The sequence below is a fragment of the Haplochromis burtoni genome, unplaced genomic scaffold (assembly GCF_018398535.1).
Source record: "Haplochromis burtoni strain Fernald_Lab_line unplaced genomic scaffold, NCSU_Asbu1 Contig_439, whole genome shotgun sequence".
Taxonomy (NCBI): Eukaryota; Metazoa; Chordata; class Actinopteri; order Cichliformes; family Cichlidae; genus Haplochromis; species Haplochromis burtoni.
The window spans coordinates 291,072-313,588 of record NW_024582800.1 but is presented as its reverse complement, the minus strand read 5'-3'; the positions used below and the strand labels follow the sequence as shown (position 1 = coordinate 313,588).

The 22,517-nt window shown below is 40.1% G+C and overlaps 2 protein-coding genes across 3 annotated transcripts; one reads left to right on the top strand and one right to left on the bottom strand.

The window, feature by feature from the left end:
- Nucleotides 1–294: 294 nt before the first annotated feature.
- On the top strand, nucleotides 295–11,074 carry azi2 (5-azacytidine induced 2). Of its 2 annotated transcripts, none has more exons than XM_005949387.3 (8): nucleotides 295–455; nucleotides 1,925–2,179; nucleotides 2,910–3,026; nucleotides 3,276–3,381; nucleotides 4,689–4,822; nucleotides 5,170–5,234; nucleotides 6,358–6,482; nucleotides 8,951–11,074. In XM_005949387.3, exons 2-8 carry the CDS (start codon nucleotides 1,946–1,948, stop codon nucleotides 9,391–9,393), a joined length of 1,224 nt encoding a protein of 407 aa, XP_005949449.1. In that variant the 5' UTR covers nucleotides 295–455; nucleotides 1,925–1,945; the 3' UTR covers nucleotides 9,394–11,074. The 2 variants fall into 2 exon arrangements, with proteins under 2 accessions (XP_005949449.1, XP_005949450.1); XM_005949388.3 differs by having other exon boundaries at nucleotides 296–455; nucleotides 3,276–3,375.
- An 801-nt stretch (nucleotides 11,075–11,875) lies between these two features.
- cmc1 (C-x(9)-C motif containing 1) lies at nucleotides 11,876–19,661 on the bottom strand. The gene is made up of 4 exons (XM_005949391.3): nucleotides 19,533–19,661; nucleotides 19,026–19,118; nucleotides 12,773–12,863; nucleotides 11,876–12,579 (listed from the first exon to the last, which is right to left on the bottom strand). Exons 1-4 carry the CDS (start codon nucleotides 19,549–19,551, stop codon nucleotides 12,459–12,461), a joined length of 324 nt encoding a protein of 107 aa, XP_005949453.1. The 5' UTR covers nucleotides 19,552–19,661; the 3' UTR covers nucleotides 11,876–12,458.
- Between the last annotated feature and the right edge of the window lie 2,856 nt (nucleotides 19,662–22,517).

Below are 22,517 nucleotides of genomic sequence, written 5' to 3'. Positions count from 1 at the left end.
CAACTTTTAAACACGTAATACATTTGTACTTGAGCATCAGCACATGAACTGATGGACAGACATTCTTCTTCGGGATTTTCTGGTAGAGAACAGAATTCATGCTTCCATTAATTACAGCAAGATGCCCAGGTCCTGAAGCGGCAAAGCACCTCTAGACCAAGCCCTAAATCTCAGTTTTTCAGATACTTGCAGCAAATACTTCATCATTTGATCGTAACAGTGTGTGAGAAAGTGCACACGCTCTTTAAGACTGTGCTTTTACTTTGAAAGGACTTGAGCAGCGGAGTGACTCCCGGAAGTTTTTGTTTTTCTCACCTGTCAGTTCGGTCGAGACACGGCACCAGTGCCGAGCCTTGTCTCTTTGTTTTCTCCTTGAACCAGCTCTTGTTTTTTCCAAATTAAATGACAGTCCTATGTGGTCAGTCGATACCTAACTGAGGACAGCGTTTAACACGGTAACTGAAAGTCGAGAATAAAAAATAATCGTCTCCTTTTTCTGCACCTAGCCAGGAGACGTTAGCCAAGCATAGCTAGCCGTTATCATCATAATAGATCAATCATTTTGATGCGCGTAGCTGTCGATATGTATTTATGTTTCTCTAAAGACCGTTGCTTAATTGTTGTGTTATTCTTATTGTTGGCTGTTTCACAACCGGACGTCAGGGTTGTTTGGTGTTTATCAGCACTGTTCGCGGAAGCTAACGGCGTAACATTAGCTTTGTATACACGCGAAATTCATTGATTGTTTTCAGAACGATTATAGATGTTTCCTGCTGTCGCTTTGTGTGGAAGATTGTGTTTTTTCAGCTGAGATAAGCTTTTTAGCTGTTAGCTTTCCTGTTTTAAGTGGAGAAGTCTTAACGGAATTACGTCGCTCTTCTTGCCTTGTTTTGGATTCACGTCCACTTTCGTTTTTAAGTACTTGTTGTGGGTCGCTTTCGCTTTCATGCCGACTGTCGTCAAAGTCAGCAGTTTTCCTTTTTCTCTCTATTTCTCCGTTTCTATTCATCTCCGCGGGTCTATCAAACTATTCGGTAACTCTGCTTAAACTTATTTTTCTAAAGGCTTAGGCCTTTAGTGATAAAAACTTGGCTCCTGTGTGTTTGCTGCATCATTGCATGCTGACATCATCAAGAAGCTGCACCGTCTCTGAAACCGAGCTACTCCGAGCAGAAATTATCCAGGAGGGTGTGGGGGATATGTCAAGTAGCTTTACTGAAACACTCATATCGTTCCTGGAAGTCAGCTCTGCTGGCACTTCCTTTAACAAAGGCATTCAAGTCAGTGTGAGATATTTCTTTGTAAATGTGCAGAGTTAAAGTTTCTTTTTGATAAATTCTTTTTCAGCTTCTCATTCAAAGCCATAGGCCAGAAACTTAGTGTACACAATGTTATGTACATGTTATGGAAATCACACATTGCAAATTGCCTTTTTTGGGGGGTAGATCTTTTGTAGACTATTACACATCTGACTCCTTTATTGTTCAGTGTTGGTAATTGAAGAGGACCTACCTTCCAAGTACATTCATCCCTGGTGTTAAATCAAAATCATGTAATTCCAGTGTCAAGTGCCCAAGGGTAATAGGAAGCACCAGCACAAAATTGCATGCAATATGTGAACAAACTGATTTTGGATGCTAAAAACCTCTCGTTGTTTTTAGGGCTTTTCTGATGTCAACCTCTGGCGGGGCTTTCTTCTTTTGTGAAACTGTGGTTTAAAAAGACCATTGACTGTTAGGAGAATTCTACTTACAGACATTAAATGCCTTATGAATGAATAGAACAAGTTGACAGTGTAGACTGTTTGTTGGATAATATAGAAAATATTTATTTCTTAATATGATAATAAATCTAATATAGTTTGACTTTGTTTTTCTTCACACAAATATAGGATATTTAAAGAAGTTCTTCATGTATCCCCCAGGTCTTCTATCTGCCTCAGAATATGGCCTGTGTAGGTATGGATTCCCCAGCAGTGGATGATGACATTTGCATCCTTAAACATGAGACAGCCTACACCACTGCTGCTGAGAGTCCTGTGTCGGTGTGTGCCGGTGACGAATCGGTCGCCTCCCACTTTGCCCTGGTCACGGCATACGAGGACATCAAAAAGAGGCTGAGAGAGACAGAGCGAGACAATGCCCTGCTGAAGAAGAGAGTGAAGCAGCTTGAAGACAAGGTATAGATGGAAGAATAGAGTAGGAAAGAGTAGGAGGATGGCACAACAAAGGGAAGATGGGGATAGAAAAGAGAGAGAGAGACAAAATTTAAGAACATAGAGCTTATCATGCTGTCTAAACAACCAGAGAGCAATGTTTACAAAGGGTGACCTATGAACAAAGATGAACGATTTTTCTATTGTGCACGACTTCAGAATGATGGACAAACACAAAATACTAATACCTCACTGCAAAAAAAAAAAAAAAAAAAGGAAAAATAACCTCTTGGAGTGTATGCATGTCAGCATCATTAATATTGTTTGTCTGTTGTCAAAACAGAAAAAACCCAACAATGAGAAATAAATGTGCTCTGTTTAAAAAAGAAAGGAGGTCTGGAGAAGTGTGTCTTTGGCAAACACTGTGCTCATATTCAGCAGAGAAGAAGGCTCTTGAAATTGGAATTAAGAACAAAGGATCCAGTAAACGGATATAGTGAGAGAGTGAGTTATTTGAACAGCAAAGGTCTTAATGCCGATTGCAGACCGAAGCGAAAGTTGGGCACAACATGTGGGCAGAGCACGAGCTTGTTTGTTTAAAATCTGTCAGTTTTAGTTTTATGTGCTGCAGCACTTGGTCCATCAAGATAGGATGTGGTGGGAGGAAAGTGACTTCCTACCGCAACATTTTAAATTGAACATTTTTTTTTCTCCTCTACTTTCTTCTCTGTTATTTCTTCTTTCACCACTGTAGCTTTTCAGGCCAGATGCTCATTCATCAGAGGGGCCCCAGTACGTGAACAAGGCCTTCAGTGCTTACCGAGGTATCTATATAGAGAAGGAGGACCTGCAGATGGAGCTTAACAAACTGGTGCGTTTTACTGATTAATCTGAACATCTCATAAACTAACAGTGCAGCCAAGCTTAAAGGCTTAATGTCTTCCAAACCTGACAGTAGCTTATTTTCAAGTATAAGGATAATAAAGAGAGTTTGGTTTTTTTTGCCCACCTGGGACTGCAAAAGTAAGAGTTTGAAACATTGTTTTAAATACACTGACTCTACCTTCATGCTCTTTGGCTCACTGTCTGTTTTGTTTTTTTGTTTTTTTTCCTCTTTCAGAAAAGGGAGACAAGTGAGAGAGAAAGGATTCTGATGGAGCAGCTTCACACAAAAGAGGTGGAGCTGCTTCAGCTGAGGACAGAAATGGACACCAGCCAAGGTACAGGTAGAGTACACAGGCCTGCTGTCTCTGAACTGTTCAGTGGAAATGGTTCTGTCCTCTGATGAAACAGATAGTGGACATTTAGAGCACATGAGATTTGGATGAAATACAAGGAAAAGAATCCTGTTCCTGAATTTTAATCATATTAAATTCAAGGACTGAAATTGTTTGATAATTAGCTATGTCGGACAATCGAAGTAATAATCTACTCTTTAAAATATCTCCATCCATCCATTTTCATGAGTTAAACCATGGTAGCAGTAGAGTATTTGAGCTAGTTCAGACGTCCCTCTCTCCCACATGTTTTCAGACCATAGAAACTATATAATCTCTTCTATGAGCTCTTGGTCTACCTTGGGATCACCTACTAGTTGGGTGTGCCCATTATACCTCAAAGCGACAACCTGATGAGAAGTTTGAAAAATCTCAGCTGGCACCTGTTTGGAGTAGAGTTGCAGATACTCCAGTCTGTTCTCGATCTGGATGTCCCACCTGCTTAACCAGCCACCCTTCAGAGGAAAGTAACTTCTCTTATTCTGTAACGGAAGCTTGCGGCCATTAAAGCGCGTTAACAGTCATTCATATTCCAGCATCCCCTGCATTACATCTGACACAGCACCAGCCCTTCTGTCAATCTATTTTATGCTCAGTCATGAACATGGCACGGTTCTCAGATTCTTTACTCAAACACCAGTTGTTTTGGTAGCCTCTTATCCTACCCACTTCACACTGAAAACCATTGCAGACAATGTCGAAGGTCTGACGAAACCAGCAAAATCGTATCATTTTCAAATAATGGGAACTAATTGTAATATCCCAAAGGGTACACTTACATCCTCCTAAAGCTGAGAGGAACCCTTGACATCCAGAATGTGATTAGTAACAGAGTAACAATTACATTTATTTCAACACTTTTATCTAATACAGTACTAGAAGAATAAATAGTGTCATATAGTCAGTAGGGGAAAAAATCCAGCAACCTGATTTATATGATATGATCACATTTTTATGTTGCAATACTCTTAAGTACATTTGGCTTTTTTGTGGTTATATATAACATATATGTTGATTCAAGTACAATTTAAATACAGGACAGGCTCGAGTATTTTGACTCATGTGCCATTCTCCTTTACTTCCATACTACCTATGATTTTCTATGAAAATGTAAATGTAAAATGTTGCTCTATGATTAAACTGATGTTGAAATATTTGGTTGCTAAAAGTGTAAAAGTCAGTGTCTTTAATTAATTATGCCTTTTGTACCATTTGTAACACAAATTTCATCTGTTTTTCTGCGTGCTTGTCCACAGTGATGAAGAGCCTGAACAGCTCTCAGGACTCCTGGCAGGTGGAAAGGATCAACACTGAGCTAAAGATCCACAAACTGCAGGAAGAGCTGGAGAGGGTGACACTGGAGAACAATCGGCTACTAGAGAGAAGTGCGGTGAGTGAAACAGGGAAGAAGGAGTTTCAGAGAACAGGATAGAGGGGGCGCTTGAGATGAGAGACGCTCTTGTCGCATAACAAAAGGAGGAGAAATCGGTAGAGGTGTTAGGGCAGAGAGAGACAGGGTGACACTGGGAAACACAGTAGTGAAGACAAAGCCAGGGTGGGTATGCTACATCTTTAACAGTTGGGAGATGAACTCTTAAAAGACAGACGGACATAAGTGTGAGTTGTTGTGGAGTGGAGGATGCAGATTTGTTTGGTTTTTTGGGGGGGAGGGTTGTCCGAAACAACCAAGAGACTGCACCTCCACTCTCTGTTTTGCATAACTTAACTCTGTTTTAGGGGGAGCCGCATGGCCTTAACGGACCAGACTTGGACCAGACCTGTGATGCAAAGTATAATGCAAGGTATAGTGTTTTATGAATATCATTAAAAAGTGCCCAACCATAATTTCTGTAACCTGTAGTTACGAAGCAACTGTAAATAGATGGGAAGTCTTGCCTAAAGCACAGTCTTAAGCAAAAAAATCAGTTTTAAATGATCCGCCCTGATGAAACTACAGAGAATCAGGTAGGAACACTGTTTACACGAAACTACAGAATATACTGTTTTTATGTCTTTGCTTTGAAAGCTAAAGCTTGTGAATGCAGTGCTCTGTATGGCCACAGTTTCAATTGTACTTGTCCTGTTTGGCCACTAGAGGAGGGTGCAGCGTTATGAATCTGCTCATCATAGACTGCATGCATGTCTGCAGCATGATATGGAGGTAACCTCAAAAGTATATGAAGAGCTAGACCCTAAACTTGGGTGCTCAACACAAGTCAAATTTAAGTCCAGAATTTTGACATGCATAACGTCTGTATGGAATTTATTTATTAACATTTATTAAGAAAGAAAATGTTATAATTTGTCTACCTTTTTAATTATTTTAAGCACCACAAAAACCTAGTTTTTCCACCATAGGCTTTCTGTTCATGTTTTTTGCTGTGTGAGGTGGGTGTTAGGACTCAAAACAAGTGCTGATACATTTTGCATCTTTGTTTTGTAGGTGTTGCCATCCTTAAATACATCACTGTTTTTATTTATTTTGTCTTCTTGTTTGTAATACAGATAATGTTATTGGCTGATTAAGCATCAAATCAACCAGTACTGTCTGAAGCAGTTTTGTTGTTGTTTTTCCTCTTAAGTATTGTCTGACTGTAGTCACTGATATTAATTGTGTCAGCAAAGAAGCACATGATCACCTTGGTATGTCTATAATTTATTTAATAGATTAATCTTATATGTACATTTAATCCACTAATTTTTGACTAAAATTGACATAATGGGTGGCATTTTGGCATTGTGAAATTTCAGTGAACAGGTGAATTTGACTTCAGAATAAGATTGTTCTAAAATATTTCCTTTTCCTGAGCGTACTCTATAGCTGCTCATGATATTTACCACAAGATCCTGTCTGACAGTTGGGTGTTTCTAACACCAGCTTTGAGGAAACTTGCATTTAAGTGAAATGCTTTGTTTATTGTGTAGGGAGAAGAGCATGCAGCAGACATACAAAGCTCTGTGTTCTGAGGTCGGCCGTCTCCATTCAGAGCTGAAGCACCAAACAGGCCTGATTAGGAAACTCAGGCCACTGATCAGTGAGACGCGACAAGGTGAGGCACATCTGCAGAAATGTGAGTGAGCTCAGGATTGCGCCACAGTTGGTGTCTGAATACAAATCATCCCATGCTTAATGTTTGTTTTAGTGCGTGTGATAATCAACTGTGCTCCACTGTGTCCTTTTCACACCACCTCAGCTCCTGTACAGTGAGCAGTCTCCTTTATAGCATTAATGCATTGTTGTGTAGGTCGCCACCTAAATGAACCTCCTAAAAGCAACCATACAAAATGTATTCAGTCTCTTCATGTCTTTACCCTAAAAATAATTGACATTTATATCATTCCCTTTAGGAACCAGGTAATATTTTTGTTTGTTTTATTTGACATTTTCTTGAATGTTTATCCTGTTCTCATCATATTTCATTTTTTCCCCAATATTTATATATTTTATTTAAGCTTTTGCATTTGATCTGCTTTACATCTGATTTAACCTCAGTGTGGTTTTCATTCTTTTCCCCATGCCATTATATTAGCAAAGCAGAGTCCACCTCCCATAGAGGGCTCTTAAAAAGAAAAACTCAAACCCTACGTTGTTGTTGTTGTACGTCACATCTGCACACACATGCAGTTCTTACCCAAGCCCCTGAAAAAAGCTTGCAACTTATTAAAGAAGTGAGGACAAATGATGAAAGATTAAGAAAACAAATTGCAACAATTGTATGTAGATGTAACTACAGAGTTAATTAATAGAGAGACAAACACATTTAGCTGATCTAACACTGTTAATGAGTACTTGAAGTAATTACAACAGGGAAACTAATGAACTGCTTCTGTTCAGTAACGGGAGTGTTTTTTTCCCCCTCCCAAGAAGTTTTCTCCTCCTGCTTCTTTTTGCAGTTTGTATAAGAGTGTGATAAGACTGTGGATATTATCAAAGTCCTCCAACACTTTGATAAAGGACATCATGAAATGGTCTATCCTTCCATTCCCCTCCCTCTGTGATGATGTATGCTACCCTAGGAGGGATTACCTCTGTTGTCGATTCCCTCGGAGTGTCAGAAGAGGAGACCAGGAGGTGAAAATTAGAACGAAATATGGCAAGAAAATAAATCTTGCCCTATTTATTCCACTGAATAAGAGGGTAATCCTGTAACTTAGATGAAGCAGATGGAGTGAAATGAGGAAAGCAGGAGCGGCAAAAGAAATGGAGCGGGGCAGAGGGAGGAGGGGGGTGTGCTATGTATTTATTCAGTCATACTGTGTATCTGTATTCTTCTAATGTTCCTCCTTTGGAATCACTTTTATTCAAATCCTAGACTCAGGAGACCATCTCATGGAAGCATAGCAGGGAGGGATGGATGGATAGATGTGTGGATGGAGAGAGGTATGGAAAAAAAAAAGCAGGAGCAGATACTCTCATTTAAACTTTATTATTCGCTCAAGATGATGATTTGAAAGCAAAGCAATGATGTGTCTGTGTGAGATTAGGACATGTGATTTGTGTAAGGATATGCTTTGTATGAAATGAAAGAAAATGTGTTTGTGCGTTCAGGTCTGATTAGGTTTTGTTCTCGAGGACAAAATCTAATTATTGCTTTTGTTATTTACTGATTCCCAAGCGGTGACTTTTACATGGTGCAAAGGTTTCATTGTGGAACTCGCCGCCCGCTGCACAGGGTGCGATTTTTACTCCGGTTCTGTTTTTACACTGAGGTCTATTATACAGTTAGAGATCAGAGCTTAGATTTTTTTTTTTTTTTTAACCGCTTTAGAAACCAAAGTTTAATCCACTTGTTAAAAAAAAGAAAAGAAATACAGAGTTGTTATCTCAGTGCTAAATAAAAAAGAAAAGAAAAAAAGACGTGTTTAGCTGGGTGAGGAAAGAGCATTTCATTTGTGCTGCCGACATCATTTAGTTAAAATGACAGAAAACACGCTATTTTTATTTGCTAGAGAAATTCATTAAAACAAACACCTTTACTGTCTAGTAAAACACTGCTAATAAGTGCAATAAAATTATTATTCTTTTTAAAGTTTCCAGATTTACTAAAAAACCCATCTTGGAGTCGTGCAGGGTTTTGCAAAGTTATAGCATTCAGCCAAAAATCACCACTTAAGATCTGTCAGATTGATCAATCTTTATTTAATATTTCCAACGTCATGAAAGGCTCACCATTCTAAATATTAAGAACCATTGGTCTAAGTGACATATCGCTTGTAAACATGTCTAACATGAAGGCAGGCAGCATTTGTTTATTCGTTATGTAAGGCTTTCAGTACTTGGCAGTGATGACTGAAAGCTAGTAGTGTCAATAAATCAACAGTGAAATTTGTCACTGAAGTATCACCAAAATGATAGAAAAGGTAATTGAACAATTGCCTCTAATATTTGTGCTTGTCTGTGCAGGTCTCACTAGAAAAATGCAGTTTTGTGCAACCACATCTAACGTTTGATTGTCTTTTACCCTCGTTTTTCCTCATCCTTTTTTTTTCTTGCACTCACCCTCCTCTCTTCCTGCAGCTGCCTCAACAGTTCCCGTCCAGTGTCTGGATGACGTGGAAAAGAACAACCACCCCCCAGTTCCTCGGCCATCAGTGCCTCGTCCCCCCAGTGCCCCCCCACTGCCCTCATGCTCTGGCCGCCCCTGCCCCCCCACCGGCTGTCCGTCAGGCACCCTGCTGCCAGATAGTCTGAGGGAGGACTGCTGGTACAACGGCCCATGGCCCCCCCAGAGTTGTTCGGGAGAGGGTCTGGTTGGGAGCGACGCCTGCTCCGTTGTACTTCCCCCGCCTCCCCTGAACCAGGCCTCTCTGGATGACAGTTCACGATCCTTCCCCAGTCCCCCAAAACCCAGTGACGCCATGTTCTGGGAGGGACACTCCGCTGCGTCCAACTCCTCGTCCTCAATGGGTAACTGCAGCCCCAGGAGCCCTCCCCATACAGATTGGGCCAAGCCTTATTAAGTTACAGTGGGAGAACAGATGATTAATAATTTATTGGAAGATAAATATTTGTTAGAAATTTGATGGAACATAAACAAATGGAACAGTGAATAAACTCTCCAACCCTGCCACATAGCTACCACCTTACCTGCCTTAATGTGATAAGACCACTTTTGTGGGGCGGATGAGACTGGACCTCCTGGTTGTGGGAACTAAACGAGGCCAGATGAGGCCTTTTTCTTTTTTTTCTGAGGTAAAGACTTTAAACTCATTAATCTGCCATCTCTGCTCACCGCATCGGTGAACATTTCTGACTTTGCAGAGAAAAAGTTGATGAGAAATCCTCAACAGAATAGTTTGTCCATGTTTGTGTCCTTGTATGCGCATGCATAACTGTGTGCAAGTATGCATACAAGCAGTTTAATTTGTGTGTGAGCACATGCACGTGCGTGCATGTGTGTGTGTATATTCACATCCAACAGTGTGCCTGTATCTGTATCTCATCATAGGGCCTCTTCCACCATAAACTGTGGCTGTTGATCACTGGAGCCACAGCATAGTGCTAGAATTTGTATAACTGTACTTCCTCCAATGCAAGTCTTTTTACATTTGATCACTGTAAATTACAGAGGGTATGTAGTTCCATGTTTGTCTAATGGTCATGTGAAGGAGATGTGTTGGTAGAAGGAGTTGATGTGTTTGTTTTTGTACGGTGAAGACAGACATACATACACTGACTGTAGGATAATTACAGGTTTTGGCTCCAAATTTGAAATGCTAATTAAGTTTTCTTTTAACTGAAGTGGATTAATATCAAAGTAATCTACCCATGCTTACTGAATCCTCCTTTCCTTTAGAAATTTCTAAACATATAAAATCTTAATCTAATGCTTTCTTAACTATGACCCATCATAGGTGGCAGAGAAGGTTCAATGATTTCTCATAACCTTCACAACTCAAGTCTGTCTGGTATCTGACAACACCATCTATTGTGTTGCTTTCTTTTTTCACCTCTGAAGTGACATGTAGATGTAAGGCTGTGAATTGCTGGTTTCTTAGCACGCCATTTATTTTGAAGGACTCGCAGAATGCACCGCATACACTAGGCACATCATTTTGAACATTAGAAAATGTGAACTATGCACTGTGCTGATTGTTAATCCTGCTGTTTAGGACTGAGGGTAGTCTCTCTCTGGTCTCCCAGTAGTGACAAAGTATAAACTAAGGGCACTGAAGAATCTTAGACCAAATAAACAGAAGAAACTGAGAGAAAAATGTGCATATCTGTATAAATGTATATGGTGGGCTTCAGTACTCTGCCAAACATGGTTATACACTCCAAAACTTAGCTTTTGCTTTTTCTCCCCCAAGATGCCTGATATGTCTAAGAGCTACCTGTCCTGGGGGCAACACAATAATGTAATAACCTGATTAAATATGAGATGTGACTTAACAAATAGGTGCACAAAGCACAAAGGCCCATGGGTAAGTTTCTTTGTTTTAGTTTTTTCTTATCTGTATCATGATTGTGGTCTTTTGTTCTTAATTTCTAAGAAATGTTATTTTACAGCAGTAGTTTCATACTTCTGTAAACAATTTGCAAACCAAAATGCAATGTACAGTAGATATGGATTATATTTTAGATTTACTGCACTTCCGGCTGTTTGTAAATATGATCGAATAAATGAATGAAAGGAATCAACACCGTGAGGTTGCGCTGTTTTCACTTCAAGCATGATGTTATGTGGTTTGTTAAAACTGAACACTGAACACAAAGCCACGATGATTAAATCATTTTTTTAAAGCTAAATATCTGCAAAGGGGACAGCAAGCCCTTCTCTGTACCACAAAGCCTAAATGATGAATTGACACATCCATGTTAAAAAAAAAAAAAAAAAAGTTGTTTTTCCTAAATTATCTTAAATTTTAAATCCTGTTTCACAATTTCAAACACAATTTTAGTTTCTAGAAACAAAATTGTAGAGGGGGAAAATTGTTTAAAAAAAATAAGAGAAAATTTTACACTATCAACCTTAATCCCAGGCTATTGTCATGTTAAACATGCTAATGTTTGTAATGATCTAATTTTATAATTTGTAATTTTGTAGCTTATTATTTAAAGCAGTAGTAATATAGGACCTCTATAGCAACTCTTTCCATCTGTGCCATTAGTACATAAGCAGTTCTAGATTATATACAATACATACTTATGCTGGTTGCTAATGGTAAATTGGTTCTTATTATAACCATAACAAAAAAATTATTAATGCAAAAAAAGTATGCATTTAGCTTAATTTAGCCACTGGAGGTAAAAGTCCTGAACATGTAAAAGAACAAACTGAGTCAGCTGTAGCTTTTTTTTCCTTTTTACAATTTTTACAGTTCTGTTGATCCTGCTTTCGAATACACTAAATAAACAGAAAGGAAATTTTCACCGTGTGACTCTTTAGTCCCACTGCTGAAAAATGCAAACCATCATAAAAAACACATCTTTTAAGTCTGATGGAGTTAAACAGATATTAAACCTTTATTCAGAAACATTTCATGTTGACTGCCCTTAAAATTTTCTAATATTTTCAACAATCACATGATCACACAGGGTTTTATTATTACCTCCAAGTTATAGTGTACAAATCTCCATCTCTGATTTCCATTACTACTTTTTTTTTAAATCAAATCCTTTGTAAGTTATTACACAACAACTTCTGCAGGTGAATTTCAAAGCTGTGGGTCCAGCCAAAGGCAACTGTGCAGATTCGTCACTCGTGCCGTCACTGCAGGAGCAATAGACACATGTTCAAGTGGTTCAACAGGTGCAAAGCATCCCTCAGTTTACAGCTGCGCACCATGTGCTGCCCTGCACTGAAACTCTTCCAGGTGGCTGCTATATCACAGTACAATCACATATTTGTGACATTTTGATCACTCTTTATGATCCAAATAATTTCACTCACCTTTCACGCATAAGCATGTAGCTTTACAAGAAATACAACCACTTGTCCATAGCACTGCCACGTAATCCTGCAGTTCTGGGCAGAGTGTAAGTCTGTGTACACTTTAAAAATAAAGCTTGTTGTGTTGTTATTTTACATGCTAGTCGGAAGTTTTTGTTTCATGTTCTTGGCTGGAATCCCCGTCCTCTCAAATTCCAGCTTCTCTCGAATGTACTCCTGCTTGCACTCTTCGAAAAACGCGGGGTCCTGGTAGCTGGTGGAACACAAAAGGTAGACCTTCATCACTCTGATAGGTTTTGAGATTACTAAGACTTTACAGGCGGCAATTCAGAGAGTCAACAGGAGTGGGAGAGAGTAGGCAAGCGTGTGTAAAAGCTACTGGCGTGATTCTGTTATAACACATGGGGAGCCACCTTTCTATATGAGTGTTGTCGCACAATACTCACTGTCGTGTCAGACATTCCTTCAGGGCTGCGTTCTCCCCTCGACACTTAAACACCATGAAGAAACCAGACTCTTTACAGCAGTGGCTGAAGGCTGGAGGGAGGGAGAGAGGAGTGTAGAAGTCAGAAAGGACAAATCAACAAAAAAAAGAAAAAAAGAAAAAGGGAAACTGGCTCAATGCGTACAGTAACCTCAAAGCAAAAATCACAATTAAGAGCCTACCTTTTTACCGCAAACAAGAAAACGAATAGCTACGAGCAAACCGAGACGGGTCCCATCTCCACGAGAAGGAACCCAGTCAGAAGTCACCCTGCCAAGCCTCTTATCAAACCGAAACCCATGTTTCCTTGTTCATATGAGGACTGAACTTAACCGTACTATCCACAGAGTGGTTATATCTGTGGTCGCACTGCTCCCACATTAGCCCTGTAACAGTCATCCCACCATCCTCAAATATACACACGTCTATGCCCCCAAGAATTAAATATAGGTAATGCTACACTGAACACGGTGCCCAGTGAGGCCTGGAGATAGACGAGGTTATTTACAATAACTGAACAAGTGGAGCTTTTCCAGAAATCAGACTAGATATTATCAGAAATGTTAAACTTAAGAATTGCTGCTAATGGTTGCAGTTTTACTAGATATGTTCAACCTTTGCTGCCTTCCTTCTTCTCTGGCCAACATCAATTGCTGGTGCCTGTGCCCGGAAAATAAAACTGGAGCCCAAAACGAGAAGCCCTTCTTCTATAAAGATGCAACAGTGACTTCATGCCCCTGTTAGTGGTATTTTCCACATTAAAGGCACTGAACAAGGTGTCGACGAGTGAGTCTTCACCTTGTTAGCAAGCTCTTTCTCGAGGCTTTAATTAAAACCGCTGCCCCTGTGTCCCCTTCAAACAGCTGACATCGTAATTACCTTCATCTGCGGCATCAGTATGGTTATCACACACTCTTTCACGAGGATGCAGACTAACTGCAAAACCAATTTAGAGAAGCAGAACTGTGCGACTAATCTAATCAAAGAGCGCCTCATCCCTGTCCCACGGCACTAATAGAGGCTGCGTTTCTGATCGCACATGAATAGTTAGGATAAGGAGACGAATCTACGAGACTGGTTTCATGCGAAAAGAGGCCCTTCTGAAGAAAAGTGTGATGCCACCTTCGCTTTGAGGTCGTTCGGTTTGCCATTTTTACCGACGCAGAAGTGGCAGTTAGTGGAAAGCAGAAGCATGAGGCTTGAACATTTCGGGAGATTTGGTACTTTAGAGGAAGATGTGGTGTAAAAAGACCTTATACATAATTAGTTATGGTAGAAAATAAATGTTAGGATCTTGAGCAGGATTTATTCATTTCTAACCGACAAACTGAAAAATCCATTCATTCATTCATTCTTGTTTCCCCACCTTTTGTCCACATTTTTGATTTTGTGATCTGGACCTTAAATTTAAGGAATTCAATTAGCAGCCAATCGCTTTTCTGCAAAAACACAACAGTAATCAAAATGAACGTGTGGGGGTTGTTCAAAAACTTAAGACTCTGAAAGGCATGTGAGTCCTGACATGAATCATCAGCGTAGTAGGAAAACTCATCAGGTGAAACTACAAAAGGAGTTCTGTACAGGTCAGTGCTACATATCTGCGTGAACAACAAAGCCTACAATACACAACTGTGGGGTGTGCAGAGGCATATATGCAGATACCAATAACACAGGAAAACATACTTGTAGATTGTGTTGGTTCTTTTTTTTTTGGCACTGTCTTTGTAAAACACAATCACAGACGCACACACACACACAGGAGCCCAGTAGTGCAGACACAAACAGACAGAATAGATGATTGAGGGCGGAGGATGAAGGTGTGAAAATGAGTGGGACGAGAAACTTGTAATGTGAGGGGGGTTTCCACTACCCACAGCCCAGCCATGTATGTCCCATCACCTCTGTCTGCCTCCTCGTGTGAGCAGTACACCCTAGCTCATAGAAGCTGTCATCAGATTTCTAAAAACCACATAAAACCGTGACTGTCGGGCTGATGTGTTGCTGCAGTAAACGGGGCACACTGGAGCAGAGGTGTAGCCAAGTGCGTGCGTGCGTCTGTGTAGATAAAGAGGCAACTGCTGTAATGCCAATTAGCCTGCTACTCAATACTGAAAAGAAGAAGAAGTAGAAGGGTCTGATTCAAGAAGGTCAAGAGTAAAGTAAATTCCTGAGGAAGGAAAGATGCAGTGTTGCAATATGACACAAAAATGGGGGCAGCAACATGCAGCGCCACATGCAGTCCCCATTTTGAAGAACAACGTTTTGATAACGCTTTAAGTTTATGCTTCCATTCCTGAAGCCTCTCTTAGACTCTTCTATCAGTCTGATGGCGTCTAATTATTTTGCTGTCATGTTTCAATGAGCTCCCCAAGGCCTGAAATATAAAGCAACATACCCCTCTCATCTGGCTTTACTTAACATAAGCAACAAGGCTAAGTGGTCACGCAAAGGTGATTATTCTCCAAAAGTTGATTCTGTTCATTGGGACGGAGCGTTTTCAGTGCGAGAAACGTTTCGTCACTCATCCAAGTGACTTCTTCAGTCTCAGCTGACTGCAGGTTTCCCCAATCTTATAAACAGTACATTTGCATAATGACTGAAACCAGCCCACTGAAGGAACAATGCGCTAGGAAGTCAGCGAAACGTTTCTCCCACTGAAGCCAAGGCAAGTTTATTTATATAGCACAATTCAACAACAAGGTGATTCAAAGTGCTTTACAGAGACATTAAAGAACAAAAACAAATAAAAAGCAGCACGGTGGCACGGTGGTTAGCACTGTTGCCGCACAACAAGAAGGTCCTGAGTTCAATTCCACCATCAGGCCGGGGTCTTTCTGTGTGGAGTTTGCATGTTCTCCCCGTATTTGCGTGGGTTCTCTCCGGGTACTCCGGCTTCCTCCCACCGTCCAAAGACATGCAGCTTGTGGGGATAGGTTAATTGGATAATCCAAATTGCCACTAGGTGTGCGAATGGTTGTCTGTCCCTATGTGTTAGCCCTGTGACAGACTGGCGACCTGTCCAGGGTGTACCCCGCCTTTCGCCCTATGACAGCTGGGATAGGCTCCAGCGCCCCCCGTGACCCTGAAAAGGATAAGCGGAAGCGAATGGATGGATGGATGGATGGATATAAAATTGATTAAAAAAAACCCGCTAAGTCCAGATGAACAGAATAAACTTTTGGAGATTTACTTACCTGGATGATTGAGCATCCATCAAGACGAAGGTGATTATTGATATTAAGTCAGGGAGGAAAGCCAGGTTTTAACAACGAGCGCATTCACACTAAAGGTGTGGCGCTGACAGCATCTGACCAATAAAAATGGAGAGCATGACTAGCAGGTGAATAGCTGACTTGTGGGTGTAGAAGAATTTTGACCCACTCTTCTTTGGAGAAATTTGAATTGAACTTAAGAGCCTTTAAGATTTGTTAGAGAGCACAATTCATGACTCCATCAATCGCAGCAACTCATCCAGGTGCTAAAACAGCAGCAGGCGCAGACCATGTTCGATGGCTGGTACTTTTTATGAAACGATGTGTTCATTTTTACACCAAATATAACAGGGCTCAAAAAATTAAAAGTTTAATTATGTTTCGCACAGGGCCAGGTAGGTTTGGATAGATTCCCTAACCATGTGATGCACCCAAGTAAGGAATGATCGCCTTCATAAAACAGAAAACCCAATGTTAACCTTGAAGTTACTTGAACCAGCCCAAATCATGCTTCATACAGATCAATTCTGTGTAAACAATGAAACACCAGCAAACACCAGCATGTCAGCCCCGGCATGTCTCCTGTGCATACTGCTGAGTTGCTAAGCTAACCACTGTATAACATGAACAGCATTAACTACAACATTTTACCTCACCCTCAGTGTCTGCAATGACATCAAGTCATTTCTCTAAAAGATTGATAGATTGACACCCCTGCTTTAATGTGAACACAAACTCATTTTACACGAGGGCCACATATAGCTCACTTTGATCTTAAGTGGACCGGACAGGTGAAACGCCTTTTTCTATCAGTGCAAAGAAACTACATATTTAAATGTTTTTCTACATGATAAAGAAAAGGCTGCTGTGATATGCTGTCAGCATGAGTCTTTGGACTTAAATTGTAGGAGGAGTTGGGCTTTCTTGTCAGGGGTCATTTTTTTTGGGGGGGGGGACCCCAAAACAGTGGCCAACAGCGCTGTATGCAATGGCAGACTGGTGCCTTATTAGCAAGGAAATAAAGCAGAAAGTAGAGACTTCTGATGAGAAACTAGTCTTGAAGCACACAGAGAGATAGAGCTGTGCAGGAAGTGCGATTTTATCGTGGTGGAAGCAAGACGGCAAAAGTAAGTGAGGATTCATTAAAGTGTTTCTTTAAACATAAAGCAGGATTTTGGTCTGTTTTGCTGCCGTTCAGCTGAATTTTGTTTGGAGAGTGATGAGACCTGTGGGTTCTGGAATCTGGGAGATGTTGGCTTTCAGCACCTGACGGCATGTCCATGTACATGTCGTCGGGTGAACGGGGGGATTCACCCTTTGGTTTTACATCTTTTTTCCGAATCTATTTACCTGCTGTTTAATCGTTTACTATTTTAGCTGTTTGGTGATTGTTGAAATTGTTTTGTAAGCTTTTAGCTGAGATTTTAACATTTCTGTGGATACCACACGGGTCTATATTAAAATAACAGATCTGGTGGCAAATCCCATTAAAGCAGATGCTCTCCTTCTTGCCTCTGTTACTGGGAGCATTGCGGTTTAAGAGGTTAATTGTTTATTGCCTATTACTTTGTGTAGTATGAATGGCCATAAGGGAGGTTTTTATCAGTATGAAAAGCTGTAAAACTTTTGAAAATACAGTTAAAAGTCCAAAATTCCTGCTTGTGCTTGATTGTGGTGAGCAGCAGATCAAACAAGTTAAGAATTATAAATGGCTTCAAGCGCACATTCAGGCCTGTGAAACCCAAGATCATTGAAATGCAGCCAGATGCTGCTCACTTCACGTTTTCACTCATTTCTTCACTTTTTCCTGACATTCTTGCATTTAAATCCAGCTTCCCTGCGTCTCTGTGTACCTGGCCTGAACCACTACACTTGCTGTCTTCAGAACTTGCCCTCCTCCTTTCTTTCATTTAATGCTATGATCCCAATCTGCCTTTGCGTGTGACTGGCTGCATGGTTTGTCCAATAAAATAAAGTCTCTCTTGACATATAAAATTGTGTTGTGGGCCACATTTTTCACAACCCTGCATTAAAAGACAAATTAAGAACAGCAATGTTACACCCTTCCCTCTTTCCAAGTATTGTAAATTTGCCATTGGTGTGAATGTATCTCTCTGTGCTAACCATCTAAAAGACCGGTGACCTACACATGGTATAACTGGGCTCTCACGCAGGGACAGCTGGGATAGGCTCCAGCCTTAAAAAAAAAAGAAGAAAAAACAGAAAAAGTTTGTTTACGTGATGGATGTACAGGACACTAAGCTAATTAGCCTGTCAATGGCATGTACTCAAGTCAGTGGTCAGTGGTCAGTTTTGTTTTTTTTACTTTGGTTTTGATAGAACTTGAGATATTTAGGTACCTATGATCACTGTGCAGCTGAATCACTGTAGTGTCACCATGAACCAGGATATACCCAGGGCCTGAAGATAAAGCAGCTACCAGTACATCCATTGGTTACAATACATTTCTATTTTTAACCCATACCTTTCCAACTGTGGCAAATCAAAAATAATTTAAAAAAAAACAAACAAAGTAGACAAGTTAGATTCAATTACTTCCATTTCCATCTTACTGCCAATTGTGAAATTAGGCAAATGTTGATGTTCGCCCTCGTTTTGTTGACTAGCATCACAGTGCTATAGTTAGCAACTTGAATTTTCAAACTTTTCTAGTCAATCCCAATCAAAGCTCTGGGTACTCTGATTCTTACTGAAGACCAAAGAAAAGTCTCTTTGAGGCACAGATTTAACCAAGATCTCTGCTTTTTTAAAACTAAAAGCAGTTTGACATAAGGCAGTGCACAAACACACGTTTTAATGATGGCTGCTTTCTATTTGGGTTCAGTTGTATGCTGGTTGACTCTAATGGCTTACTGGAACAATAGGTGAACTGGCATATGTTTCTTGACTGTGACAGTTCAAAACGGCCTCCTTAAAAAGTGACCCTGCTGTGTAAAGTCGATTCCTGAGCGACACTTTAGTGTGGACAGGAGAAAATCCCACCTTCAACCTTGTCAGCACAGAGCTCCTTGGCTTTCTCCCTCATCTTCTTGGGGATCAGCACATCCTTCTCCACATGCCTCAGATGGGCTTCCTCTGACACGGCAGAGCAAAGCAAATGTGAGTATCACAAATAAGCATCACAATAAGCATCAACCGCATCAAGCCTACTGAATATGATTTCCCTTAATTATCATAGGTGTACGTGGGAGACATGCGTGCTTGTGCTCAACTGTCGTTAAACGCGGATTACCGCACGCAGCTAAAGGCGAGGCATGTTTAGGACCATTAACTGAGACGCTGGACACAGAAGTTCTCCTTTATGAGTAATTAACTCAGCATTTTCCTTTAGAGTGGCGACATTAAGTGCATTTAGGTAACGTTATTATAGCGTCTCAGGTCCATTACAGTTCAATACAGCCAATAAAGAACGAGCTAACTCGGACAGCTTTGATTAAAAGTATGCCACGAAATACACGAAAAGCATTTGAGAGCATTACGGACTAATACCTGTATTTGTTGCCTCCATTGCGATGATTTTTCTTAAAACATTACCCCCACTGAATCAATGTGACCTAGCTCGCGAACGCTCAAAACACTTCCGCTGTCGTAGTATGGTGGCCTGAAAAACTGCAATTCCCAGAGTCACTCTGGGCGGAGAAGCAGGAGGCTACAGGTGACCGAGTGATGCTTACTGGTTTAGCTTCACGCTCATTTCTGTGGAAGACTGAGGAAAAGGGTTTCTTATGTTTTATCATATTAAAGAGACAGTCTCAGTTACAACCTTTATTATTAGAAATATCTCTTATTCACTAATGCGATTCAGGGAATACTAGTAATGCTAATAATATTAATTGTGATTAATTGTGATTGTACCAGCGACAGTAAGTTGCCGGTCTAGATGGGAGGTGGAATCAAAACCCTTAAACAAGAAGAAAACAGAACTATATACATTTAGAGCTTCAAAACACTTATTTTTCTGTTTTATTTTCTTTCTTTTCGTTATAAATGATGAAACGAAAGCTTTTACGTTCTCTGTTTTTTCACAAATTGAAGTTATTGGGAGTGTGAAGCTCCATGTAAGTGCTCTTTGTAAACAACGGTGTGCAAGTTATATCATGCAGAAAAAAAATTTATTTATGTAATGTGCTGGTTTTTAAGAATTAATCATATGATGATATTAAATGTTTACATTTTACAACTAATTACGTAATTAACATTTTGCACTGTAAAAATAAATTTCACTTTCTTTTAGACCCTAATGCGACCACAGATCATAAACATTAAAACTCCATAAGCCTGTCAAAAAGCCATATACATTTATGGTAAAAATACAGTAAGTTTTTACATTTCTAAACATATTAAATATAATTCGGTCCTTAACAGGTCTTAAATGAGGTAAATACAACCCCAAATGAACTACAACACGTAGCATATTACACTGTGTCATTATTTATTTAACAAAAATTGAAACAAAATTAAGATGCAGTCGCTTCTTTTTTCCTGTGAAACCCTTACTGCCTCCATGGAGGGTAATTAAATGCACTTCACTAACTGATCATAAACAAGTGCAAGCACCTCTTTTAACAGCAGTTTTGGCAGTTTTTTTCGCCAGGTGTGTTTTCACACATTAGAAAGGAGAAAAGATATCGGTAATGATTTTAGTAACAGTTACTGCTCATAAATCTGGGAAGGGTTATAAGGCTGTTTCTAATCATCTGTCCTTCACTCTGCAGTGAGAAAGATTACTCACAAGTGGAAAACACTATCTTCTCAGATATAGATGTCCCAGCAAATTCATCCCAAGATCACACAATGCAATGCTGAGAGAAACTGCAAAAAAAACCAAACCCCAAGAGCTATATCTCAGACTCTATAGTCCTCAGTCAGCATGCGAAATGTTAAAGTTCATGACAGCACAATTAAAAAAAGACTGAACAAGTGTGGTTTGTTTTGAAGGCTTGCCAGGAGAAAGCCTCTTCTCTCTAAAAATAACATGGCAGCGCAGTTTGGCTTTTCAAAATTGCATCTGAACAAACCACAACAATGCCCTTTGGACAGAAAAAGTGGAGTTGTTTGGCCGTAATGCACAGTACCATGTTTGGTGAAAACCAAATACAGCACAACAGCACTAACACCTCATACCAACTGTCAGCATGGTGGTGGAGGGTGATGATTTAAGCTTGTTTTGTAGTCACCCGGGCACCTTGCAGTCACTGAGTCAAGCAGGAACTCCTCTGCATACCAAAGTATACCAAAAACTCAAATCTGAGGTCATCTGCCTGACAGTGAAAACTTAGCAAAAATTAATTCATGCAACAGAAAAATGATTGCAAGCACATCAGCAAATCTATTACAGACTAGTTGAAAAAGAAAAGAATCAAGATGTTGCCAGATTGAAATGCTGTGCATAAGCAAATGCTGGCAAACTTCAGTGAACTGCAGCAAAAAATGGACCAAAATTTCCCCGCAGTGAAGTGAGAGACAGAGAAAGTCATATAGAAAACATATTTCCAGTTATTCCTGCTGAAAGTGTTACTACGAGAATTTGAATCATGGAGTGTGTTTAGTTTTTTTTACACACTGATTCTACAGTTTTGCTAACTTTTTGTTGAAAAAGCAATGGCACTGTGCAATATGTATAAAAATGGCCTAGTTTCTTTTAACCTGCCTGTATAGTGGTGTCTTTTTTTCGTGTGTCTAATCTCCTTTTTTGGATCACACAAACAAAAGACTTTTACAGGGATGTCATTGCAATGACCATTTTCAGAGTAACACCTGTACTTCCCCTTGTTGGCAGTCCAACGTGTCAACTTTGAAAAGGGCGTATTCAGTTTTAATAAATGATTATGAAATAACTGTAGAAACACCTTCAGATAAACGTCCCAGTTTGTCTGATGACTGTCTTCCAAGTAAAGTAGGTTAAGAGGCTGAAGCTGTAAAAACCGTACTATTATGTAAGCTATGTTGCATCAAATACAATTACATTGTTAGTTTTGTGTGTTTTAACTGCCAGGGCTTTTTTCTGTACTCTCAAACTATGTACAGTGGCTACACATTTTTAATGCAAGCAGTAAGACTTGTTTTTAAAACAATATTTGTACCATGTGGCAATTGTGAAATAAAATCATAGCAAAATCATTGAAAAACGACTCCTGAAAGTCAGCATCCAACCACAGTGTATCTGTACCTGAACCACAGCCTGTGTGTTGCGCACAGTAAGCCTGACCACAGTCAGCTGTGCAGCGGATCGGCTGTCTGGATCCCATGCAAAGAAGGCCCACCTGTTCAATCAAAGAAACAGGTACCCAGCTCACAGACATATACACACCTTTAAGAAAAAGACAGTCTTCACACATACAGACTACGATAAGAAACAGGTGTGAACTACCCACCTCCACATCCAAACCACACAGACACACACCCAGTGCACCTTTACAGCTCACACTCACCCACACACCACCACCGCCAGAGGCGATATAGTGAATCTCTAGC